We start from the raw sequence: 27,656 nt of genomic DNA on the forward strand, positions 1-27,656 counted from the left end.
TTGCGGTTTCGTAAAAAAAAAAAAAAGAAGAAGAAAAAAGCAATTTAAAAAACCTTTTGCAAGTCCAGGAAATAATACGTATTGAAGAATTTATATATTTTATTTCTATTTTTATTCATTTGCCACTTGAGGCTTATCATCGACGTCTGAGTCTCTATCGTTTCACATGCTTTTTCGACGAACCGTCTGGATAATGTTGGCTTTTTTGACAAACTCAAATGCTTTTAAAGACTATTTCAAAATCCAACTAGAACAATTCGAGGTGAGTTCCTTCAACTTGAGTTCTCGCTTGCTAAAATATTTCAGTAGATCTATAGATTGAATCGAGCCAAGAACAAAGAAAGGCTCTGAAGAGATCGTGTCAGGTCTTTGAAGTTTCCGTCGTTTAAACTTTCGGCCCAGCCACTCCGGTTTTTTGTTGTCAAACTGGTTTTTATAGCGTACTCATAAATTTTTCAATTTAAGGCTGAGACTGTGTACACTGTAGCAAGGCAAAATCGATTCGAGAGATTGTTTACTGAAACAGACGTATCTGTGGAGTATTGTGCTTGACGATACTCGGTAAACACCTTTGTACGATTATCGAAAGCACTAAGGAATACTCAAAATCGGGTGAGAGGAAAATGCTGCAGGCTCCCCAGAAAATGTTCGAACTCTTCTCAGCATATAATTGATGGCAAACTGTTTTACTGAAATATTTTTTTAATTGACCGATTCGTTGTATTTGTAACAACTTTCACGACTGAAAGTTTTGGAAAAAGTATTGTATCCGGTTCTATTAATGCCCTTCCAAATGACTCGCACAGTAAGCGAAATGGCTTGCCTGTAGCTCTCCTTGAAACAAAAATTGAACCGTTCGGTTTTGAGACATAATCAAGGGCTTAATATCTGAACAATTAATTATTTTATTTAGAGAAAGCTGACCTTCGTTATTGTTGTTGTTGTTGTTGGTGTTGTTGTGGGAAAACTCTAATTTGAGGCTAAGCGACTCGCCCTGGGATGTAACTGTATGCAATAGCTTACGCATGCTCAATTGAAAAGTTGAGTATTGCTTTTCTCTTGGAAAGAAAGGCTCTGCTTGCAGGGTGGAATCCAGCCAACGAGCAGCTTAGCCAGCAGAATAGACGTTATATATATATTTTTTTTTTCTTTGCCTTTTTCAGGCGAGCGGATTCAAGCGCGAGGCGAGCGACTCACGCGCCACGGGAGGAACGCGTCATTTTTTTTCGCGGCCCTCCCGTCGCGCGTGATTCGCGCTCCGCGCTTGCCTCCGCTCGCCTGAAAAACGCAAAAATAACGCCTGTTCTGCAGGCTACAAGCAGCTGGGCACCAGATGAGCATATTGCAAAAGTAATCTGACGCCACAGGCAAATGGTGGTGTGTATTAGTCAATCAGAGAGCGTGCCTTATTGACTCTTAATCCCGTACTCAGATCTTCTTACGTTATAGAGAAATTTACATTTTAAAGAACATTTTGTATCGCTCGGATTGCTGTGTATATGTTTAACATGTGACCAAACCTTTTCGGTTCTGTACTGGAAAAGAAAAGGCTGTAACTTTCTCTAGATTGGAGATTTGGTGAAATTTGGTATTAGCATTCGTGAATGGCAGATCTTTTCTGATTGGTTTATTTTACCCGAACTTCATACCTCGATTTACCCACGAATGGCATCAACACCACGTTAGATAACAACCATTAGTAACAACTACAACAACTCCAATTTCCATCCCCTTTTAATGTTATCTACTTTATTGATTTTACAATACATTGTCCAGGTGGATAATAATTACAAAATGTTTTAAATTACGGTATTCAGGGGCGTAGCCAGCAGTTTCTTCCATTAAAGCCCAAGTTGTACAGCGTAAGTCATATATATCAAACTTTGCCAACGTTGAACGTAGGAACAGGTGGCCGTACTAGTTAACAATTTAATGCTTTAATTAATACAGATGTACAGCTGATTCCTTTTTCTTGTAGGATTTCGTTATATTAAAAGGAAAATTTAAAATTGATAAAGACTGCCTGGCATAATCATGTGCATGACTATTACGGACTAACCATCACTCAAATGCAAGCCTCCTTGGTTTGCTCGCACAGAAGTCGCTGATGATTCTCTCGGGGGTCAATTGGCATCTCTCTGTATGCGTGCATAAGAGCTAGCCGGATGATAGTCGCTCTGTCAGCATAGTGGGCCGCACGTATGTTTTCACTCTTCTCATGGTGCTAAATGCTCTCTCTGGTGTAGCAGTGGACACTGGCATGGTGTGGAGAATGGTAAGCCCAGGATGGTAAGCAAGGTGGCAACACTCGAATAGAGATCTTCACTTGTGCAGCTTAGTGTATCCTCCAGGTTGTTTGGTTTCTCCCCCTCGGCAAGCACCCATCTCGCAATAACTAATAATTGCTTGGACACCTCTGTGAATCCTAACCATGTTTGCCGCCCCATCATAGCCCTGTGCGCGCATCCGGTCAATATCCCTGCTGGCCGGGTCTGCTAAACCTCTCGGCTAGTGCTGTCCTGTGGTGCTCTCAGCTTGTACAAACCCAAGGAACTCCTCCCATACCTGCACCTTCTTGTTGTTCTCTCGAGTGCGCACAAAACGAACGCGAATAGGGATTTCCTCTAGGTATATGCGAAATAACACGCTTTACTTAGTTCTCCTGCTGATTCATCAATTGAAGTCATTGACAAGCATTTTGAGTGATCAGTTTATGTCCGTTGTACTTTCTTCCTAAAAATTACAGGCGCACAGCTGTCAAGGTCGCTGTAAGGCAGAAATCAATAGTCAACTAAATTTTCGTGCGCAAAACTATTTCAAAGTTCTATAGTAGCATTTCTATCCTTTGTTAACCTTTCAGCATTTTTTTAATATATAATATTAAATTATAAAAGCCATTATTTTATTTTTCAAAATAAAACGTTGATATAGGGAGTATTCGCTATTGAATAGTAAGCAAAAGAAAATACGGCCTTTCGGCTGTTAAAAAACTAATTACGAAAATTCTTATTAAGCCTGTTCTTAATGGCTTAAAGGCTAGCTACGCCCTTGGTATTTTCACAATCCATAAGAGAAAAAAGTTTCTTTTAGCATTAAATCATGTTTTTAAATTTGTTTTCGGCGCTTAATCAAACTTAAGTAAAAAACAAACAACGGAAAAGCATGTAAACTATATTTTGCCCGAAAGCTCGAGGTCCCAGGTCACGGGGATGCTCCTCGGCCTCACTGGCTCCCGACTCCTGGACCGGAGGTCGTGATGTTTCGACTTGTTCCCTGCGCTGTAAAGGCGGAGTGCAGGAATTCTGTTTTGAGTAGAAAAATAAAAAGGCAACATATAGTTGACAGATAAAACTGGATTCTTCACATATCCCTTATTTATGGACAGCTTTGGGCCATCAAGGAAGCCTAGGTTAGGTATCGTGAATTCCACAAGTGGCGAGCCCCGAAAGTTTTTATCTTCCTGAAGGGAACGACGACCGTAATGTACCGATAATAAAAGGCACTAATTCGCATTCTCGTCCTCAGATCCTCCTGTCTCTCCCAGCCGGCTGGGCCTTCGGACGAGTCCTCGTGCCCAGCCTCCGGCGGCTAACAGGGCCTTGCGGCTCTGGGGACGAGAATGACTAATTTTGAGAGTAACAAGGGTCTTTACTCGTAGTACTTTCATATCTTCGTGGTTTATGATCAGGGGAGTATTTTCAAAAATATTACTATTGGTATGACGCATCATATAGGAAACCGACACTTGTGCTAATTTAGAATCTCTTCCTCCCTCGAGAGAGGACTCTGGATACGGCTGGTCACGTGGCACCCAAAATCTGGGTGCTTGAAAAAAATCTGCCGTTAGGGAGGGGTAGTAAAGTATGCAGTTGTCCGTTTCTTAGAAAGGCCCAAAAAACCGGCTGCGAAGTTTGTGAAAAAACATGTGATTTTATAACCAAGCATTTCCACACCAACTCACACCTCAACGCAAGTTCGACCTGGAAAAGGTTCACGTTTATTCCACTCGGGTAACGCTGTTGCTAATCCATAAGAATTATGTTGAAAACTAGCTTAAACTGTCATTTCTCACAGGAAATCAGTGATTAAATCAGTATTGTGCTTCGCGAATTAAATAAACAGCTTATATTGACAAGAATATATTTGTGTTTTCGTGTGAGCGATGAATTAAAAGATCCTATAAAGCTGTTACTCCAAGAATTATGGATGAACTTAGGCCGATAAAATTTCATTCTATAGAGCAAACGAAATGCTTTATATTACAGCTAAACTTGAATAAGTGACACCTACAGTTATATTGTAGATAAATTACACCAATTCAAGTTTCCCGGGAAGCTGTAGAGTCAATTATCAACCTCTGCTTCTTTGACCGGTTGAAATTCACTAGGTTCTACTTAATATACGATTTCTGTAGGACGCGTGAAACTACACCAAATTCTCATTTCTCTTGCTTTCGTGCCTTCCTTGAAAATCTCTGTTCGGCTTTTGCGAACAAAATAACAGAGCGAGTGTACCCCGACTGGGGAGATGTTTGTTTTCATGCCGTCACGTGACCAGTCGTTATTAGTGTCTTTTTTCGAGGGAGGAAGAGAGAGGAGCCTTGGAACGAGGTTGCCCGGTCAGTTCAATTGGGTGACGGGTGAAGTCACATTAGATTGCGTGCCAAGGTCGACTGGGGAGGAGGCTGTGGAAACACATAATTACCTTCGATAGGCGGGAAAAACTGCATGGTATATGTAATCATTTTACTTTATCGGCGATTCAGTTCTTCCTGAAAAGTGCTGAAACTAATTATGTACCTGTGGTGACTATCTGACTGACACACTGGGAATTACAAGTGTACTGTCTTACCCATCAATCTTCCCATCTTGATCCATATTGCATACTGACTGGTGAAGGTAAAATGCTTCGGCTTGTTCGCGAAAACGGGAACAAGCCGAAACATTTACCCGCATCGTCAACCTTCCAAGACATCACAGGGCAAGTTATAAAATTTCACTGGCTGTCTCATTGAACCTCAAGCTAATCTTTACGGTCTAATCAATAAGATTGCAGGGGTTTTAATCTCAAGGTTAAAACTAGATATCAAGGAGAAAATACATCTCAACCAAAAATAATAATCTGAAAGCCTGCCGTATAAAATTAAAAGAAAGAATTCTTCCCTTTAAGATTATGGTTAAATTTTTTGTGAGCAAAAGTGTATTTTAAAATCACCTGAAAGGTTAGTTAAAATTGTTATTCAATTTTTCATTTTTAATTAATTAATAATTAATTTTAAAATTAATTATTGTAATTTTGAAATATATCTGTAAACCTTAATGGTATTCTATTCTTTCAAGAAAGGATGAGCCTCTCCTGATTTTATTAATCAACGGTGTTTTGTAAACAGATGGCAACATCAATTGTGAAGCTTTTTTCGCTACTCTCTTCTTTATTCTGTATAATGTTAATGTAAGATTTGTAATTGTAACTTAGTTTTGTCTTTTTAATAAAATAACAAGTGTTAAAAAGAGGGCGAAACTTGTAAATGTCAAGTAAACAAAGTATCATTTATAACTAAGGCATTAAGTGTACCTCTTCCGGCTGGCGAATAATGCATCGAGGAGGAGGCCGCCCGCCAAAGTCTCGTATGTCGACCCCATTCTTCTTTGCTCCTGGATAAATGTTTGAGAAAGAACAAGAATGTGAGCTACACGTTGTCGTGCATTTTAATAGAAGAGGATAAAGCTGATGGATACTTATTTTGTTCGCCAACACTGAGAGTAACAACAGGGGATTCATCCTTTTTCAATGTAGATAACAGAGACGCAGACAGCAAAAGCATCAGGCAGTGGAAATACAAGGAGATCGAGACTGTACAGATTTACCTGTTTACAGCGTCTCTTAATAATTCCTTTTATTTTTATTATTTCCTTGAAGAAGTCTGTGCACACAAGATATTCGCAAACAATGATCTGTGTCCAGAATATCCATGCCAAGAAGGTGACCTATTTGAAATTTCTTCTTCAAATAAAATAACTTTAAGTGTTAAACGCAAAAGACGTTGAAACATTCATTTAGCGCAAGTTAAAAGCTGAATAAATTATGAATTCAACTACAATTACCATGCCATTATTACCCAAGCTATAAACAACAATTTTCGGAAGTTTCACCGCAAATTGTCGTCATAATTCTCAAAAAGTAGTTTTGGACATAAAATTGAGGGTTTCGTTTGCAACATGCGAAACAAAATTCCTCGCTTTTTTTGCAAAAAGCGAGGAATTTTGTTTCGCATAAAAAGGTCTTTCAATAAAAAGCTGAATTTATTAAAAATAGGTTCAACAAAGAGTCGACCTAATTCCAGCGTGGTAGCAAACTTCGAACCTGCATCGATCATAATTCACAAGTTGCACTTCGTTAAAACACGGGAATAAGCATGTTTCCCTGTGATATTCACTCGATGCGCGGCTAGTTACTGCTAGGACTTGCTAACGAAATGCCGAAATACAGTGCTCGTCGGGCCTTTCTTCGGCATTTTAAATTGTGAAAAATAGAAAGAGAAGACTCAAAGACTGAGCATTTATTGCAAATAGGCAATTCGCATCTGAAGCATTTATATTTAGTGTTCATGAAACACGAAAAACACACTTCTATCACGCTGTGCGATGTCAGAAATGACTTTCGATAGCTCGCCGAACCACTGTCGCATTGTCCGACTTGGCAAGTGGAACTTATGCTGGAGTCGAACCATATAAAAAAATAACAAATCAATTTGAGTCTAACTTAATTGCGGCAAACGTCGCACCATTCATGCGCCTATTTCAAAATTAATAAGTTCGACTAAGATTCGATGTTTACCCCAGGCCTATTAAAGTCTGAAAAAAGTCAGGCTTGAATGGGATTCGAGCCCATGACCTGTGCGATTTCATTGCAGTGCTCTAGCAATTGAGCTATCAAGCCAACTGGGAGCTGTGAATTCGTAATATACCCAAGAGGTGATGAGATGATTACAGCTGCTTCGACAAAGTTTGTCCAAAAATGCCGAAAGTCAGTCTGGGAAATACCCAATAAATTTCAATAAAAGCTCAGAATACATTATGCCTCAACCTTACAATGAAAACTTGAGATGGGAGGCAATATGGATTCTGAGCTTTTATTGAAATTCATTGGTTATTTCCCAGACTACCTTTCAGCATTGTCGCGGGTGCTTTTACGCATTTTTGGACAACCTTTTGTCGAAACAGCTGCATTCACTTCATCCCATCACCTCTACGGGTCAGTAAATTACGAATTCACACAATGACCAGCTCCCAGTTGGTTACCTTTCTCGATGATAGAAAGTGCCTTTTTATTTCCAATTTCTTCCAAGGCGTACACAAGGTCTTGTAGAGTTACTTGTTGCGCCATAAGATAATATAGAAAAGCCCTCGCAGGGCGTTCTTCTTTTGCTGCAAAATCATTTGCATCATGTTCAGAAAAGGGCCTATCAAAGCCTCCTGTCATTAGCCCTCGCCAGCCCACGAGCGAAGGAGGCTTCTCCAGTTGGCTGCATAGATCGTCAATGGTTTCGATTGGCAGTTCGTCAATCAACATTTCCTCCATACCTAAAATAAAGGGTATTAACAAAATTATTGATCGCGCTGTTTTAATGTTTCACTGTTCATGGCTTGCGAGGAAGAAAAACAACTACAAAGATTAAACAAATGTGTCAGTTTTTCAGTCTTGTGGTAGAACCTGTTGGAAATGTCAGTTGACGTGAAATTGATTGGCGCTGTTCTTTCGTTTAGGACGTATGAAGCTAAAAAACGAAGTTGTAAGATGAAATATTCTTTGTTATTGATTATACTATACAATTGCACTAATATCAAAGGCTTCTGCGAGCCAACTCGTGAATGCAGATGACACATCAGTAATTGAAATTAAGACGGCTATGGACACTTCCTTGAGAGCTAAAAGAAATTATATCTTTGCCCGATTATGTAACGAGAAATAACCATTCTTGTAGTATAAAAATGATTGTTAACTTATTCCCTACTCATTGAATAGGGTTATTCTGATGCGCCGATTAAAAAAATTCCACTTTTTTTTTAGCTCAAAGTTCATTTAAGACACCGCACTTTGTGGAAAAACCAAAAAATATTACTTTGCTCGAGCTGATCTCACGAAGGGAAATCTGTTGAACAAAGCGTTGCATTACTTTTCATGCCCGGCATGAATGCGTGAAATTTTTCCTTTGGAGTTCAGTCCACGCAATCTTCAAGTAAAAATAATTTGAAATATGACCAACTCTTGCTAAATAAGAATTATTTCAATGAAAGCTAGTTGTCTGTATTTTGCTTCATTATTCAATGAACATACCAAAAAGGTTTTGATCCTGTACACATGCATTTCAATAAATTCAACACGGTATGTATCAAACAGTTGATGAAAATTCATCAACCGTGTCCTTTTGCTTTCCGATAAATAGGCCTTATCGATATCACAGTTTTCGACGCCATTTTGACAAGTAGGCAAACAGGCTTGAAATAACAGTGTTTTTATGGAAATCAGATGCCAAATTACTTTCATAAAACATCGCTTCTGAAAAATTCATGAATTGGAAACTTTTAGCACTAGGAAAAGGATTTTAGGAAAAAAATTTGGAGGGATGAAGCTGTGCCAGAAAGCATCCAGTCGTGTTTTGAACTTTCCATACATTTGTCTGGTCTGTATAGCGAACCAGCCGTGAACTGCTACTAAAAATAGTTTGTGGGGAAAAAATACAGGGAAATGTATGGAAAGTTCAAAACACGACTGGACACTTTCTCGCACAGCTAAACATCCCTCCAATTTTTTTCTTAAAATCCTTTTCCTAATGCCAAAAGTTTCCAATTCATGAATTTTTCAGAAGCGATGTTTTATGAAAATTATTTGACATCGGATTTCCATACAAACACTGTTATTTTAAGCCTGTTTGCCTACTCGTCAAAATGGCGTCGAAAACCGTGATAAGGCCTATTACCAGATGTAAAATGCGAAAATGGAACATTTTTTCCCTTTGAAACCTATGCATGAATGCTGAAGAGATCTAAAATTGTTCTTTTCACCTAGAAATTTGCATAATTTTGTTTACGACGTCACTGATGCGTGACATGGCACTTTCCGCTTTCGTGTGAAAACTGACAGCCAAACTAATGTTTTTTAGCAAACTAATCTACTTGATGTAATACTTTTGTATGAGAAGCAAAAATATGATGAAAGATGTCGAGTTTTCATGTAATGCAAAAAGTTATGATTAGCAGTGAACTTATCAGTTAGGAGTGCTTCTTTCAGCCAAAGACATTTTCTGGCGGGAAATATTTTTTGGCGGCAAACTTTCAAGTAGCGCAACGCAATATCACGCAATATTTCTGAGTAAAACTATTCAGTTAGTTCAATCGCTAAGGGAGGATAGGTTAAAAAATCGGTGAGGCCTACAACAAATAAGGCCACTAGTGCTAAACATACACTAACGCATGCCACTAAGTGCTCCATAAAAGAGCATCTTGTTTATTCAAAGATCTTGCCAACACTTCACTAATTGAATTTTTAAAATTAAATTATTTTTAAATTTAATTATTGTTAAATTAAATTTTTTTTAATGCTTAAAAGACACCGCACTTTGTGGAAAAAACGAAACAACCCATTACTTTGCTCAGATTCAACGAAAAATCTCCATTCTTAAACTAAAATGATTGTCAAATTATTCTCTACAGATTGAGTAAGACTATCCTGATGTGCCATGAACAGAAAATTTCACGTGTTTGTTTCCACTAATTGAATTTAAAACTCATTCACTGCGCATGCCCGAGAGTTAACGACAGAACCAACCAACCAACCAAGTGAAAAAGTCCACCATCGCTATAACTCGTTCATTGCGCATTGAGAAGGACATGCCCTCAAAGCGACAAGCGTTGGTAATGGTTGTGCTGAAAAGCATAATAAAAAGCCAAATAATGCTTTCACAGTGTAATCGTCGATGGTTTAAAATTCTGATTTAGTGGCAACCAAAGTTGCCAACTCCTTTAAGGGAATAAAGATGCAATAAATGTTTAAAACAAATATCAAAACAACTTGCATGTTTGTGAAATTTCAGTGTTGGAAGAGAAACTTGTTGCAGATGTGGTGATAAAGCAAGATTTAATTTTAATTCTTAAAATACAGGAGCACCCAACGGGAACATTTAAGTAAAATACTTTAAAAAATGTCGTCTCCCGTGTCCCAGCTCTGTGCCCCAGCTAGAACAGTTTGATCTGTCCCGGGACGCTCAACTGATACTGACGTTGCAAAAAGGGTTAAGGAAACAGAAACATATACCCAAATTTCCTATTATTGGTTTAACGAAAATACCACATGTAGGTTACATTTTTCGTATTTTAACGCCATATTTGCTTCTCCAAAGATGAAATATGAAAGAAATTTTAAACTGACTTGTAACTGAATTTCCCCACAATAAATCCGAATTTCTGAATTTCTGGGGCGGGTGATGCCTTCCGAACTCATATCCAATGAAATGACTAAACTGTTGAGCCCCTGAAAATGTTTGTAAGGTGAGCTAAATTTCAATTTTATCTTTCTCAAATTCAAATTTTAACCTGGAAACAGGTGAAGAACACACGCTACACTGTTAACGATTGTCAACTGTCTAAGTCATTCAGTGCACTAGATATAAATGCAAATGACAAGTTTGAATTGTTTTCTTTTCCAAAACAATTTGCCAAACAAATCATCGCCACGTTTATGAAAGCGCCAGCATGATATGTCAGTAGTTATCCTAAGAAGTGCAGGACGTGTTGAAGGAAATTTTTTACCCCTGACTACGACTACGACCAGGGTAGGGAGCGTGCTTAGTCTTCTTCACCCGCAATAACTGAATGCAAATGTTCATAATCAGGATATTCAAATGCGCAGGCTTCTGTTGAGTAGAAACTATGCTAATGATATCGATTTTATTTACTTACCCTCTTTATCCTCAGCTCTTGAATCAACAATAAATTCACAAACCGAAAAACAAAGAGTAAACAACAATTGCCATTGCCTTTAACAACAGGAAAGTATGCGCGCATGTGTGAGGGCTTAAACTCTTGGCAAAGCCACCCAACAATAATATGAGAAAAACATCAAATGTCCCTTTCTGTTTTCTTCCAAGCCTTTGACATTAATGTCTGTGTGCAAAATTTGATCTGCTGGGATTCAAAGCTGAATTTTTAACTTGCAGAGGAAGATCCCTGATATCCCCATCCCCGGCGGAATAGCTGCTGTTGGTTTTCCGTAAATCTCTTATTTCGCTTTATTGACGTTATTTTTCGTCCCTAATTAATAAAGTGGGATGTTAAGTGAAAACAAAACAAAGAAAGCATAATTTTTTCTTCACAGCAAAACCGAATTTCCGGCTGTAGCAATTGAAGATCTATCTAACGAAATGAACCGTTGGGGGTGTCTGTAAAAATAGTCGTTCAATTATGTATAAGTTAACATCGTTCATGCCTTGCACGTGAATGATACATGGAGGGACTTCCCCAAGCTGATAAATAGATAATAGGTGTCATGCATGTACAGGCGGTGTGCGTCACGAAATTCGACCAATCAGAATGCGTTATTTTATCAGTAGTCTTCGCGCCCAAGAACATCAGTCTGGAGAGGTCAGCATGTCGAAAATCTCGTCACGAACGAAGTCTGTGACATTTTTTCCCGGTTGAAATTCGTTTCAAGGCTAGAGGAACAAATTGGCTTGATGCTGGTTAGGTTACTTTTTAAGCTGAAGCATTTGCTCGCGCTTGTAGCCATTTCAAAGGTGACGACCTCGCGCCTGCCGCCATGTTGTTTTGTTCGTTGATTTACTGCATTTCTTGAGGCTAAAGCTACTTACTCTTGCTGGATTTGGCCAATACTTTTGCACATTAAGCTAGCTTAGCCTTTGTATTTTAGAATTTTCGGGGTCTACCCGGGTCTACCCCTTATGGTTTTTCCGTTGGAAGCCGTTGAACCAATAGAGAATCTACGAAGAGATCGTGTAAACAAAGTAGCTCAACTGCCGGGAAACCGACCGGAAAAAGCCAACGGGCGAATGCTTTTTCTCTTCAACATATCCAGGAAGGAAATGTAGATCTCTATCACCCTGAGATAAAAAAGTAAACTACAATTGAGCGAAAAAAATGAAAAATAAACTGCGAGCAGTCGTACTTTTTCCTTAGATAACGCGCGCAAAGTGACAGTAAAATTATGCAAATTACAAAAATGAACTCGCGGCATGCGGCCTCACCGCTCGCTAGATCCATTGCGTGCCGCAGAACTTAGGAGAAAGAGATCACTCGACCGCTTGCGGTCTAAATATATATATAATAAAGCGTCTATAAGCAGACGTGACGGCACAAAATACTAGTATAAGAATAAACATGAAAAAATTCTCGCCTTTGATTGTCTCCGAAACGGGAATAACTCAACGAAATCGCCTTGTATATCCAACAAAAAGCATCTACGGCTGCCACTAGACCGTTAAAATTTGCCAAATTGCTGTCTTTAGTGATAGATTTTGGAAAAAGAAGCAAAGTGTGAATGCCCAGTTTCAGTGCGACTGTAAATCGACATAAGTCTTACGTTGGAGAGATGTTTACTCGATCGTGACCAGAGGCAAATGAGCCATTTCCATGCTTTTACCCAGCACCCTTTGTGGGTCGTGACGCACACCGCCTGATGCATGTATGTATGAGTTAGAGCACATGATATTTGCATAAGAAACTTCCGCCGGGTTTTTTCCCACGCGGCTTTTCCCGAATTGATAACCAGATAAACAGGTTCTGCTGATATCGGCCGGAGTGAATTCTCGTAATCTATACAAATTTCATCGGCAGTAACAAAATGTAATCTGGAAACGTAAAGACGACAGCAACAAAGCAAAGGATATAGTAGCTTTTCACGAATATGTATAACAGATGAGCAAAAGCCGATTTGGGGATTGTCCTGTACAGTTTTGAAAATATGCTCGATCATCACATTTTTCTTTGTCTGATCTCGGTACGTACGAGGAACGCACAAATTTAGAGTTTACTATCCTTAAACTGCTAAGAAACCCACAGCCAAATTGATTTTAGAAATAAATCATACAGATGGAATGTAAATCGTCAGCGGACGTGGTAAATCATTCTGCCCTGTCGAAGGGATTCAAAACAAAAGAGGTAAATGAAATAAAGAATAAAGAGACTAAAACAGCTCCAAAGATAACGTGATGTAGTCCTTTATAGTCTCGCCTGAAATTCCACTTCTTTTCGCTTTAATGAAATAATCGATCGCCGGTTCGGGTTTTCGCCGTTTTTGTAGAAGTTGAGCGAGTTGAACTAAGCTTAATCGCGAAGTAGCACAAATGAAATAAAGTTATATTTTCAGGTGACGTTTTCGAACACATATAGAAATATCTTAGTATGACTCAAATAACAATTTTCAAGAAAATGTAGAAACTTACCTTCGGTGGCTATGTTTTTCTGTATCATCGCTCGTTGTCTCCAGCCTCCTTCTGTTTCGATTTACGTCTGCGGCAAATTTTTATGCCAGACTTCAAAAGGGTTTTCCCCTGTCATTACGTCAGGCGGTGCGCATGGTACCTATTTTTAGCGGTGAATGTGCAAACGTAATTAGAAAATCAGTAGACAATCAGTCAGTAGAAAGCCTGCTAGAATTTGAACAAACACACTGGCATTACGCGTGATGCTGGGGCTGATTCATTTATTCCAACTGTATGCTTCGCCGATTGATAAATCTATCCTTGCTAATGGAATAGTTTGAGTCAAGACGATCGCGTTACGTTGTTACCCTTGTGTTACGCAACTCAGCTTTTACCGGAAATTTTTGAAATTCCATTACGATAACATAAGCTTCTCAATGACCTCATTTCAGTCTCGCGTTGTGGTCTAAGACTGTCAAACAAAGCACGATTCCTTCGCCATGAACTAACCAATTTCCACCGTTTTAATAGTCGAGTGCTTCTTAGAAGTTATTCTTTCGATTCACCGCTTCAAAATGGTGAAATTTCCGTTTGAAAACGGCGCACTTGAGTCCAGAACATGTTATAAACAATATATGTTATGTTACGTTGTTTCCTTTGTGTTACGCGACTCAGAGTATCACCGGAAATTTTAGCCTCCCACGCAGACGTTCTTAGGGCAGGAACGCGTGACGAACCCCCAAGAACGTCTGCGTGGGAGGCTACGGAAAATTTGTGAAATTCCATTACGATAACGTAAGCTTCTCAATGACCTCTTTTCAGTCTCGCGTCGTGGTCTAAGACTGTCAAACAAAGAACGATTCCTTCGCCAGGAACTCACCAATTTCCACCGTTTTACGTGTCGGGTGCTTCTTAGAAGTTATTCTTTCGATTTACCGCTTCAAAATGGTGAAATTTCCGTTTGAAAACGGCACACTTGAGTCCAGAACATGTTTAAACAATATGGCGCGACTATTTAATCTGTCATTAATAAATATATCAAATGATCCATTGACGTCACACAGGTAGGGGTGAGTGGGTCCCCTCCGTCACGATATAAGCGACAAGAATGGATTTTGATTGGCCTGCCTTTGTTGAAGACAATCAGAACAATACATCCCGGTTATGCTTCGCCGATTGATAAAACTATCCTTGCTAATGGAATAGTTTGAGTCACGACGATCGCGTTACGTTGTTTTCCTTGTGTTACGCGACTCAGACTTTCACCGGAAATGTGTGGAATTCCATTACGATAACGTAAGCTTCTCAATGACCTCTTTTTAGTCTCGCGTCGTGGTCAAGGACTGTCAAACAAAGCACGATTCCTTCGCCATGAACTCACCAATTTCTACCGTTTTAAATGTCGAGTGCTTCTTAGAAGTTATTCTTTCGATTTGCCGCTTCAAAATGGTGAAATTTCCGTTTGAAAACGGCACACTTGAGTCCAGAACATGTTATAAACAATATGGCCCCAAATTTAATCCGTTTTTAATAAATAGATCAAATGATGCGTTGACGTCACACAGGTAGGGGTGAGTGGGTCCCCTCCCTCGCGATGTAAGCGACAAGAATGGATTTTGATTGGCCTGCTTCTGTTGAAGACAATCAGAACAATACACCCCGAGTAGGAGAGGGGTGAGTTTAATGAATAAATTAATGTACCGATTTGAAGCTACGACGAAGAAAAAGAAATCGTCCCGTTTTTAGACACGGTATGCCCCCTCAGGGCATCCCGCGTAATTAATGTACCGATTTGTAGCTACTACGAAGACAAGATGCCTACTACACTGGCATTACGCGTGATGCTGGGGCTGATTCATTTATTCCAACTGTATGCTTTGCCGATCCTTGCTAGTGGAATAGTTTAAGTCACGACGATCGCGTTACGTTGTTTCCTTTGTGTTACGCGACTCAGAGTATCACCGGAAATTTTAGCCTCCCACGCAGACGTTCTTAGGGCAGGAACGCGTGACGAACCCCCAAGAACGTCTGCGTGGGAGGCTACGGAAAATTTGTGAAATTCCATTACGATAACGTAAGCTTCTCAATGACCTCTTTTCAGTCTCGCGTCGTGGTCTAAGACTGTCAAACAAAGCACGATTCCTTCGCCAGGAACTCACCAATTTCCACCGTTTTACGTGTCGGGTGCTTCTTAGAAGTTATTCTTTCGATTTACCGCTTCAAAATGGTGAAATTTCCGTTTGAAAACGGCACACTTGAGTCCAGAACATGTTAAAACAATATGGCGCGACTTAATCCGTCTTTAATAAATATATCAAATGATGCATTGACGTCACACAGGTAGGGGTGAGTGGGTCCCCTCCCTCGCAATATAAGCGACAAGAATGGATTTTGATTGGCCTGCTTTTGTTGAAGACAATCAAAACAATACATCCCGAGTAGGAGAGGGGAGAGTTTAATGAATAAATTAATGTACCGATTTGTGTATACGACGAAGAAAAAACAAGATGCCTGCTATACTGGCATTACGCGAGATGCTGGGGCTGATTCATTTATTCCAACTGTATGCTTCGCCGATTGATAAAACTATCCTTGCTAATGGAATAGTTTGAGTCACGACGATCGCGTTACGTTGTTTTCCGTGTGTTACGCGACTCAGACTATCAGCGGAAATTTGTGGAATTCCATTACGATAACGTAAGCTTCTCAATGACCTCTTTTCAGTCTCGCGTCGTGGTCTAAGACTGTCAAACAAAGCACGATTCCTTCACTAAGAACTCACCAATTTCCACCGTTTTACGTGTCGGGTGCTTCTTAGAAGTTAATCTTTCGATTTACGGCTTCAAAATGGTGAAATTTCCCTTTGAAAACGGCACACTTGAGTCCAGAACATGTTAAAACAATATGGCGCGACTTAATCCGTCTTTAATAAATATATCAAATGATGCATTGACGTCACACAGGTAGGGGTGAGTGGGTCCCCTCCCTCGCAATATAAGCGACAAGAATGGATTTTGATTGGCCTGCTTTTGTTGAAGACAATCAAAACAATACATCCCGAGTAGGAGAGGGGAGAGTTTAATGAATAAACAAGATGCCTGCTATACTGGCATTACGCGAGATGCTGGGGCTGATTCATTTATTCCAACTGTATGCTTCGCCGATTGATAAAACTATCCTTGCTAATGGAATAGTTTGAGTCACGACGATCGCGTTACGTTGTTTTCCGTGTGTTACGCGACTCAGACTATCAGCGGAAATTTGTCAAATTCCATTACGATAACGTAAGCTTCTCAATGACCTCTTTTCAGTCTCGCGTCGTGGTCTAAGACTGTCAAACAAAGCACGATTCCTTCACTAAGAACTCACCAATTTCCACCGTTTTACGTGTCGGGTGCTTCTTAGAAGTTATTCTTTCGATTTGTCGCTTCAAAATGGTGAAATTTCCCTTTGAAAACGGCACACTTGAGTCCAGAACATGTTAAAACAATATGGCGCGACTTAATCCGTCTTTAATAAATATATCAAATGATGCATTGACGTCACACAGGTAGGGGTGAGTGGGTCCCCTCCCTCGCAATATAAGCGACAAGAATGGATTTTGATTGGCCTGCTTTTGTTGAAGACAATCAAAACAATACATCCCGAGTAGGAGAGGGGAGAGTTTAATGAATAAATTAATGTACCGATTTGTGTATACGACGAAGAAAAAACAAGATGCCTGCTATACTGGCATTACGCGAGATGCTGGGGCTGATTCATTTATTCCAACTGTATGCTTCGCCGATTGATAAAACTATCCTTGCTAATGGAATAGTTTGAGTCACGACGATCGCGTTACGTTGTTTTCCGTGTGTTACGCGACTCAGACTATCAGCGGAAGTTTGTGGAATTCCATTACGATAACGTAAGCTTCTCAATGACCTCTTTTCAGTCTCGCGTCGTGGTCTAAGACTGTCAAACAAAGCACGATTCCTTCACTAAGAACTCACCAATTTCCACCGTTTTACGTGTCGGGTGCTTCTTAGAAGTTAATCTTTCGATTTACGGCTTCAAAATGGTGAAATTTCCCTTTGAAAACGGCACACTTGAGTCCAGAACATGTTAAAACAATATGGCGCGACTTAATCCGTCTTTAATAAATATATCAAATGATGCATTGACGTCACACAGGTAGGGGTGAGTGGGTCCCCTCCCTCGCAATATAAGCGACAAGAATGGATTTTGATTGGCCTGCTTTTGTTGAAGACAATCAAAACAATACATCCCGAGTAGGAGAGGGGAGAGTTTAATGAATAAATTAATGTACCGATTTGTGTATACGACGAAGAAAAAAAAAAAGAAATCGACCCGTTTTAAGACACGGTATGCCCCCTCAGGGCATCCCGCGTAAAAAAAGAAATCGACCCGTTTTAAGACACGGTATGCCCCCTCAGGGCATCCCGCGTAATTAATGTACCGATTTGTGTATACGACGAAGAAAAAAAAAAGAAATCGACCCGTTTTAAGACACGGTATGCCCCCTCAGGGCATCCCGCGTAAAAAAAGAAATCGACCCGTTTTAAGACACGGTATGCCCCCTCAGGGCATCCCGCGTAAAAAAAAAAAAGAAATCGACCCGTTTTAAGACACGGTATGCCCCCTCAGGGCATCCCGCGTAATAACATTTACCTTCAGCGGCTTTTACCAATGTTGCCTCTGTGACCTTCATCCGCCAAGTTACGAAAGGGGCTGGACCCCGTCCTTATACCCATTCCCCTCTCGTCCTTTGCACGCGTTGTCTGATCCAAGATGTCTTCCCATGTACTTCGCAATCCAGGTATCCCGCTTGATTTAGAGTGGGTAAGCAGGTCGCGAGTTAATCTTCCTGCCGTCAAACGACGCGCAGACACGCTGAAGACGCGGCGATCGATAAAGAAGCAATGGCAAGCAGCTTGGCTTCTCCGTGCAGTGACCTGCATTGATCTTACAACTTTATCCGGAGACGACACGGCTACTAATGTGGCTCGCCTGTGCTTCAAAGCGCAAAATCCTGTACGTCAAGACTTGCTGGAGAGTATGGGAATGGCGGATAAGGGTGTAACTACAGGTGCTGTCTGTGTATACGCGTCCCGTGTTCCGGATGCGGTAAAAACTCTCAAAGATATCGACTCCAAAGTCCCAGTTGCTTCAGTAGCCGCAGGATTTCCAGCAGGTAAGATCTTGGATCTGTTGAGATTATTAGATTTATTCCGAAACTTAATGACTGATTCATTGGACATGAAAATGCATCCAGCTTTTTCTGATTCATTAGTGGTCAATTGCAAGGTACTTCCCATTCCAGCATACCCGCCCCCTCCCCTCCTCAGGAACACCCCCGTTTCACTCAACAACACACTCTAGTGTGGTATTAGCAGGTGGAGCTGGCATTGTGGCAAAATCACTTACCTGCCACCAGGACCATTTCTACATATATATTTTTATGTGGCTAAATGTAAAATTATGTTAGACTTCAGCCAATGCTGGTCTTCGGCGTTTGGGGCAGTTATGCGTGTTTGGGGTCTCGCACAGGGTCTCATACAGCTGTGTGAGGATGTGCAGTTGCTTTGACAATACAGCGCTCTCAGGGATCTGTTCTGGGCCCTCTTCTCTATCTCCTATACACATCGCCCATTGCCAATATCATTAAGCTCCACAAGTTACGGTATCATTTCTACGCTGATGACACCCAGCTATATATATATCTTTTAAAACTGACTGTAGCTATGATCTTTCACTGGCCAAGCATCGTGTTGAATGCTGTTTCAATGATCTTGACTGCTGGATGGTGAATAATGGACTTGAACTTAATCAGGAGAAAACTGAACTTGTCCTTATAACCTCACACTTTCTCGTTCCAGGCCCGCCCTAGAGTTCATTCAAGTGGGTGATGAGAAGATTCAACCCAAATCTTCTGCCCAGACTCTGGGGGTTACTTTTGATCATTGTCTTAACTTAACAGAACATGTTAAAAAAATCTGTGTGTCCTGCCACTACCACTCAAGGTGGCTCCATACAATTTTCACTTATAATATGGCGCACGCTATGTTACACATTGAAAGCCAGTTTTCTCCAGTTTTGTTTCTGCCAATTCATTGAAATCACTCAAAATGTAATTATCGAGAACAAAACTGTGTCCTCGAACCCTCGCTGGTAACAATTTAATTTCTTTGAGTCTGGAGTTAAAACTACTCCAACACAGGCATTTGTCAGCATGTATTAGGCTTTGATTTTAATTTTTTTTTAATTTCCTTTGGTGAAATCTTCTAAAACTCTCACAGGGGATAAATCCTGACCAGGAAAATCTTTTAAGAGCAAAAAAGGCAGGGGTTACAAAAGCAGATTCTTTGCTTTTTGCAAATTTGTGGTTTTTGCCACTGCGTAAAAACTTGTCTTATAAATTTTTGTACAAACTGAGCCCTAATTAGAGCAAATTATTTGAAATCTCTGTGTCAGTTTTTAGGAAATTTCACCAAAGGAAACGCGAGAAAATCCAGATGGAAGTTTACATTTTCACGGACCATAATGATGTCTTAGAAATTATAGGAATTCACCAAGATCGCTATTTGGGTATGCGTGAACTTTACATCAATGGGCCTGTTTTCCTGAGCGAATGGATGGAATTTGCAACCTCGGTTATCTCCGAAGGCACGAACAACAATACTTCGGTCTATAAAACTATGATAGAGAACATTTTCTTTGAAATGCTTTTGTTTTTCTACCCCAGGACTTTAATTTGAGCTGTACACTTAACTTGTTCACTGTTTTTCACAAAACCTTTTATTATCAGAAATTAAGTGAAGTTACCTCTGAAATAATAGTACATGTGTTCATTAGCTCTAAACTGGATAATTGTAACTCCTTGTTATATGGACTTCCTAAACATCTGTTAAATAAGCTAAGATTAATGTAAGATACTGCTGCATGCATTGTTACGTTAACTAAGCGGTTTGACCATATTACTTTTTTTTATCATGATTAAACTTCACTGGCTACTGCTAAACTACCGCATACATTTTTAAATATAGCTTTTACTCTACAAGTGCCGTAATGGCTTGGCACTAACTTACCTATCTGAACTTTTACACCACCATAATAGTCCATGTTTGCTTTGTTCTGGTTCTCAGAATCTTTTAGCTGTGCTTAAATGTAGGTTAAAGATGTATGGTGATAGTAAGAGCTTTTTCTGTAGTTGCTCCTAGGCTATGGAATCAATTGCCTCTTGACCTCAGAAGTGTTACCTCTGTTGACCAGTTCAAGACGCAGTTGAAGACATACATGTACTTTTGAATAATTTATTTGCTTATGAGGTCTAGTTATTTTTGTAGTTAAGTTAATTTCATCATAATAGCTATTAGTTTGTATTTTATAGTTTAACCATTGTTGTACAGCACTTTGAGCAATTAGTGGACACTTGGTTGCTTGTATCTTGCCTGGCGCCACCTTCTCTTGGGTACCTTTCCCAAGATCGTCAATTGGTGATTGGTTTAAGGATATTATTCAATTTTTTCTTTTGTTTTTCTTTTCCTGTCCGAAGGATCAATCTTCCCATCTACATTATTTTAAATTAACTACTGACCAGTAATCTTTGGTGATGTGTTTGTATTGGGAATCAAATTTAGGCCAGACACCAATCAAACAGAGGTTGGAGGAGATAGAGAGTGCTGTAGAATCAGGTGCTACAGAAATAGACATTGTGATCAGCAGAGCATATGTACTGGAGGCAAACTGGGAAGCACTTTACAATGAAGTAAAGGCAATGAGAAAGGCATGTGGAGATGCTCATCTGAAAACTATTATTGCAACAGGTACTATTTTGCACATAATGTTATTGCAAACTACATTTTTTAGATTGATAATGCATAAATATAAAAATGTTGAGGTGAAATTTATACAGTGTTACAGGCTGCAACCCTTTTGGTCGCCATGGTGAGTACAAAAAGTAATAGAAACTAAAATTGTTGGGAATGTCACCAAATTGGCCAATGTTCTGACAGCAAAGTGGTATAGTGCTAAGCGGTTTCTTTTTAAATTTTAGATTGAGGCAATTGAGAAAGTTTGAAATCTGCTGCAATTCCTGTAGATCACTTCTTGCTCCAATTTTATAATGATGAAACAACAGTTATTGTGGAGTTGCAGCCGAGGAGTGGGAATCTAGAAGGCAAATTTGCAAAAAAAAGCTATTAGAACCCTGGAATAGCTTACAGTGGTGTCTATTAATAGACCCCTTGCACTAAGAAATCATGTGACTCACACCCACTAAAATAACAAGTTGAAATATGGATGATACTAGAAACACAAAGAGAACATCAAGGTTGTTTTAGATCTAATAATTGAAAGCCAAATCATTAAAGGGGGAGATTTTGTGGCAATTTGAGTTTTCAACAAATTAAAAGCATTTAAAAGCATATTTATTTAAAATGCTCTACTTTAAATGGATGGCATTATATGCAAAGGTTGACATGTAGTAAAAGACTTGTTTTCAATGATTGGCTTGATCATTAAAAAATGTTTTGCAACCGTACAGTGTCAATAGTGATTATAATGGTAGCGTGACACATGGCATCTTGGTGATCAATTAAGTGATTGAATACATGTCAAATGCAGTCATTTGGATACATGTAGCCTGTTTTCCATATGATCTACACTGATAATCACTCAGAATTTTGTAATGGCATTGATCTTTGTATAGCCATCATTTCCCTACTAGCCAAAACTTCTTTTCTGACACATCTTGTTTGGCTCCTTTTCTTTGTACATCAAACCACAAATTATGGCAAGCCACATTGTAGTTGTACATGTAACTTGGTACATGCAGCTGAAGTGGCTAGTAGAAAATAGATATAATTTCAAATACACCCAATTTCTGCTCAGTGCATTCTACTTTGGACTTAAGCCATTAGCCTAAAAAGACACACCTTTTTTGTGAGATGGTGAGATGGTGCATGTAAAACAATTGTAAACAGTACCATAAGAAATATAATGGAAACCACTTGGAAGAATTGGCATGTTGATATTGGTGCTTGGGGGAGTTACAACTGAACGCCATTTTTCCGCCACTTGACATGGCTTTAATGGAAATATCTCGTTCACGTTTCAAACAATCCAAAAACCCTATCATCATATCGTGAATCTGTGTTGGGGGGTATTTTGTGAATTTTTGGGTATATTTTAGCCTCCCACGCAGTCGTTTTTAGGGGACTCGAATTACCTCCTCCCCACAAACGCCTGCTTACCCAAGGGCCACATTCCTTTCCGCCGCTAAGCCAATCACAGCGAACCTTCTAAAATCTGGAAGGTTGACCTTGACCCCAGAATGCCTCTCGCGGTCTCGAACAGTAAAAACATCACGGCAGAGACAGAACTTTACCGAGCTTACGTGAGCTTTGAGTATTGTGTGCCCTACGTTTAAACTTTCTAGTTTAAATGTCTATCAACGGACTGCAATCAAAGAATTAGAATTCGTGACGGGAAATAGCGATATTTTCGTCAATTTGCCGAATGGTTACGCAAAGTCGCTTTAATATTGAATATTAAAGCGATTTTATTGCTTTGCCTTCAATCTTGTCGACCTTGTCGGTGTGGAGGAAACCGAAATATTACCCGATATGTCAGTAAACGTTTAAGATTTTGCAGTTGAAACTTGCTTTATTATTGCAATTTGTTCGGGGGCATGTACTACATTAGCTGACATTTTCCACAAGGACCACAAGTTGATCGGCTCTTTGTCGTTTAACTTTCCGTTTAATAGTCTTAAATGGACTGATAAATAATGCAGATCTTCCCTTGAATCGAGTTAGTCTCTCGAAGCACTTCGTCCAAACGAACAAATCTGTTCCAGAGTAACGTAGAGTAGTGCAAGAGGTGATATCTTCATCGACTGTCAACTCGATCAGGCGGGGAAGATCGACTACACTTTCCCGAAGATTTTGACTCTCCCAGCAGTTAACGGTGTCAAAACGTCGCACAAGAAGCCCTTTTATTCACACTCGATATTTGTTTTGGCGTTTCAGCCATAACCAGCCATTCCAGAAGTGAAAAAATATGTGTACATTCTAACTTAACTCCCGCATCTCTCAAGACTGTACCAGAGACTGTACAAACCTCGCGGGAAACGGAAGCGGCCGTTGTAACCAGGAATTTGATTTGATATCATTGGACAATGCCTCGATGGTGATTGGCTAGGGTGCTTGGGTAAAACAATGGGAAAGGAATGTGGCGCTTGGGTAAGCAGGCGTTTGTGGGGAGGAGGTAATACGAGTCCCCTAAAAACGACTGCATGGGAGGCTAGGTATATTTGGGAGGGGTAGTTTTTCGAGAAAGATTGGTAAAATTAAGAGAAATAAGAAATATTGAAGATTTAGTGAAGTTTTAAAATTGGAATTTGTAGTTAATAATTAACAGACTGATACCAAGTTAGTCCACTAGCAACCTGGGGTGCTCTTGCGTGGGTATTAACACATTACTGTCTGTTAGTGTCCTAAAAATAATTTTCTTTCCTCTATCCCTTCTTAAAGCCTCTTCAAATTTCATTCAAATTTAGGTGTATTCTCCCCTTAAAGGGTTACTAATGATAGATGTATGTACACTATGAGTGCATCCATTCAAATAAAGTCCTCACTTCATTACTATAATGATATTATAGTATAGCTAATTTACAGTCTTCAGTTTATTGTCTTCACTGTTTCTTTCAGGTGAGCTTGGTTCACTAACCAATGTATACAAAGCCAGTCTGGTTTGCATGATGGCTGGATCAGATTTCATTAAAACATCAACTGGTAAAGAGTCAGTAAATGCAACTTTCCCTGTGGCATTAGTGATGGTGCGAGCAGTTAGGGATTTCTATCAGGTAATGCTGGGTTTTTTTCCGGTCTCTTTATTTACTGCACTATTTTGCAACGATAGCATATCAGTCATCCTAATAAGGGATCAGGGATGGCAGTGGGTTTAGTTACTCAACAGTCACCCTGTTGATGATGATGATGATGATGATAATTATAATAATAGCTTTGTTTCTATAGCACTTATATCCTGAGCTCATGGTGCTTTATGATTAAATAAATAAATAAATAAATAAATAAATAAATAAATAAATAAATAAAAAAAAATGATTTACATATCTCAAGCATGAAATAAAATATATCAAAATTTATTTACAATTCACAAAGAAAAGGAAAAGAAAACAAAAATTCACATGTTACGTCACATGTTACATCTCATGTTAAGCCATTACCTACAAGAAAACACAGCCCTCTCAAAAGAGTTCATGCATTACATGTTGGAGGCAACAGCAGGAGTAGTGGGTGGAAAAAGCTACGTCCAAATTAAAGGGGTCTTAAAGAAAATTGTTGTAAGCTAAGCAGAAGACCATTGTCGGTATGAAGCAAATTTGCCAGCTGCTGGTATATTTTGTAAGGGCTGAAACCAATTTCATCATTCTCAAGAATGTTTCAGCAACTATTTAAAATGAACATAAATTTGTAAATTTGTGTAGCACATAATTCCATGACAAGATGAGGTAGGTACAGGATGGGGACACTCCATATGTATAAATTTCAATTGATTAATTTTTTTCCTCTCCTTTCAGCGAACAGGTCATAAAGTAGGCTTCAAGCCAGCCGGTGGGATTCGTAGTGCGAAAGATGCTTTAACATGGCTATCCCTGATGAAGGAAGAACTTGGTGATGAGTGGACACGCCCTGACTTGTTTAGGATTGGTGCAAGTTCTCTGCTTGGTGACATAGAGAGGCAACTCTTCCACTTTGTGACAGGAAGGTGAGTGAGACCATGTTGGATCAAGAGCATGATCCTAGTTCATTGGAGTGCATGTATGATGATAAATGGGAATGTGAAAGTTATTTGAGTGCCTCTTAGTTATTATTTTTTTTAAGACATTACTTGATTCATGATTTCAAAATGGACAATGTTCGTCTGTTGATCTGTAAACGATTGTATGTTGCAAAACTGTCAACCTGCTGCAAATGCAATAAAGTTAACATACATATGTTATCTCTTATTCTGTGATTTGAAACGGGACCAGATTTGGTTTGAGGCAAGTTCTTTCACTTCTGTGCCTTGCATTGGCAGGAACCTTCGATCTGTAAATCTATGTCACAAGACTGTGAACCTGCTGCAAATGCAACAGTTTTTAATGGGTAAATTCACCTCGCAAACAAAGATTAAAAACTAAAACTCAAAAGTTATTCATTTAGTCAGTGTAAGTATTCACCTCAAAACTAAAAGCTTTTTTTTTTGTTTTGTGTACTAGGTATGCTGCACAACATGAAATGGCCATGGCATGATTACAGAACTCTCAATGCGATCCCAAGACTGCACTGCATATGACTTTAAGAATAAGCCCAGCATGAGGGCTTGTTTCTTTAGGTCAACTGAAGAGGGTTTATTGATTGTTTTCATGAAAGACCCATTACTGGGGGGATTGTTTTACTCAAGAAGGTTTTAAGCTTGCATAATTTTGGGAAGGAGGCTAAAAAGTATTTAATATACCTGTCATACACCAAGGTAAATTGTATCTGAAAAATTAATAGTGTTTTAAAACGAAATCAACGTTTTCATGCAGTCATCAAAAGGAATCTAAAATTCTTCAAACACACTCTAACATAATGAAGACATAATGTAATTGTAAAGATAAAAGTCTTTAGATAGAGGAATAATTTCAAATGTGCTGAGCAGGGTTTGTTGGAGTTATTTTTGTAATATGGGAACAGGGGAGAGTTCATGTTTTGAAAATGTATGATATGGAAATGTGAGGTCTAGACTACTCAAGTGGGAGGAAAATGTGTAATCAATCATTCGAAACTTAGGTGTCAATTGTTTTAAAATACATTGTATTATCTTACTGCATTCAGCGAAAAAGTTCACTGTTACCAGAATGTTGGTAAATACATGTAAGCACATCCTTGGAATAATAAAGCCTAAAAGGCATTTTTGCAGGATGCTTAATGTGGCCTCATTCATTCCCATTGTATGCTTCGCAGATTTTTAAAACCATTCTAGCTAGTGGAATAGTTTGAGTCACAAAGATAGCGCAATGTTGTTTCCGTATTCCCTTTTGTTACGCTACTTATCGTTTCCGGGGGGGGGGGGGGTACTCCCTTATCTGGGCTATATAGGTATGTGCGGTCCCAAAGGGTATGGTTTTTCAGCCGTTTTGGTCATAGATAGCTATCGATTTTAGCCTTTTTGCCCCCATTTTGGTAATAAATAATTCAATTAATTCAATTCAATTTTTATTTTTCACACGTACAACAAGATTCAGTACAATATATAAAAAACAAACATTAGGGTATCGATTTTTGGCACATTATGCAACCCGCGTTTTTGTGTGGAATTCTGAGCTCGAAAAGTCTTTGCACATGCAGTCTGGTAACCTACCTTGCCTTTAACATTGGTCTGAACTAGGGAAATAATTATAAGGCAGGTCTGAAACAGGGTATTGATTCAAGGGTCAGGTCATAAATAGGGTATCAAATTTTTGGTCATAAATAGGGTAAGGGTTTTGGGAAGCGGTTCGCACACCCCTACCCAATTTTTTTGGGAGTACCCCCCCCCCCCGGGTTATCATTATACCGTGTGTGTGACCACACTCATGGCCTGACTCACGTTTTCTGAAGTGGATTTCCAGTAGTAAAAACGCTACTGGAAATATGTGTGTTTTAGCTTATCAATGACCTTTCCTTCTCGCATTGTGGCTCTACAACTGTCAAACAAAACATGATTCCTTCGCCAGGAACTCGGCAATTTCCACCGTTTAAACTGTCGAGTGCTTCTTAGAAGTTATTCTTTCGATTTACCGCTTTAAAATGGTTAATTTTCTTTTTGAAAACGGCAAAGGTGAGTCTAAAAAAAAAAAGCGATGTGGACGCCACAATAGTGGACAAAAACATCCCTTCTAGGAGAGAGCAGAATTTAATCCAGGTTTAATGAATAAATCAAATAATGATTTGACGTCACACAGGTAGGGGTTGGGGGGTCCTCTCCCTCGTGATATACACGCGATAATAGATTTTAATTTGACCATCAGAACAATAGATCCCTTATAGGAGTACAGAGTTTAGTGAACAAATAAATATGCAGATTTGAAGCTACCATGAAGAAAATAAAAAGAACAACAAGACGCCTATGGGCGTTTACGCGGAATGACTTGGTGTATGTTTAGCACTAAGTACAGGTGGAAACGTAT

The 27,656-nt window shown here is 39.4% G+C and overlaps 3 protein-coding genes across 7 annotated transcripts in view; 1 reads left to right on the forward strand and 2 right to left on the reverse strand.

Annotated features, from left to right (window-relative positions):
- The window catches only part of LOC146474901 (cystinosin homolog), a 37,266-nt gene extending 19,019 nt beyond the window's left edge, over positions 1-18,247 (reverse strand). Inside the window, exon 1 of one of the 2 annotated variants that reach the window (XM_085116671.1) lies at positions 18,107-18,247. The gene's annotated coding sequence lies outside the window, so the exon portion shown is untranslated. The remainder of the gene's footprint in view (positions 1-18,106) is intronic. The other variant, XM_085116670.1, reaches the window with a different exon arrangement.
- On the reverse strand, positions 1,717-13,595 carry LOC146474903 (uncharacterized). 4 transcript variants are annotated; one of them, XM_085116678.1, is made up of 4 exons: positions 13,457-13,595; positions 7,302-7,583; positions 5,575-5,654; positions 1,717-3,302 (listed from the first exon to the last, which is right to left on the reverse strand). In XM_085116678.1, the coding sequence occupies exons 1-4, from the start codon at positions 13,482-13,484 to the stop codon at positions 3,135-3,137; spliced, it is 558 nt and encodes a 185-aa protein (XP_084972804.1). In that variant the 5' UTR covers positions 13,485-13,595; the 3' UTR covers positions 1,717-3,134. The 4 variants fall into 4 exon arrangements, with proteins under 4 accessions (XP_084972804.1, XP_084972803.1, XP_084972805.1 ...); XM_085116677.1 differs by lacking the exon at positions 13,457-13,595 and adding an exon at positions 10,955-11,037; XM_085116679.1 differs by lacking the exon at positions 13,457-13,595 and adding an exon at positions 9,837-10,349.
- On the forward strand, positions 18,196-26,409 carry LOC146474904 (deoxyribose-phosphate aldolase-like). Its single transcript, XM_085116665.1, has 5 exons — positions 18,196-18,629; positions 21,076-21,261; positions 24,148-24,302; positions 25,041-25,228; positions 25,722-26,409. Exons 1-5 carry the CDS (start codon positions 18,227-18,229, stop codon positions 25,753-25,755), a joined length of 966 nt encoding a protein of 321 aa, XP_084972791.1. The 5' UTR covers positions 18,196-18,226; the 3' UTR covers positions 25,756-26,409.
- The last annotated feature ends 1,247 nt before the right edge of the window (positions 26,410-27,656 follow it).

This window comes from Pavona decussata, unplaced genomic scaffold, assembly GCF_977016875.1.
Source record: "Pavona decussata unplaced genomic scaffold, jaPavDecu1.1 SCAFFOLD_87, whole genome shotgun sequence".
Lineage (NCBI taxonomy): Eukaryota > Metazoa > Cnidaria > Anthozoa > Scleractinia > Agariciidae > Pavona > Pavona decussata.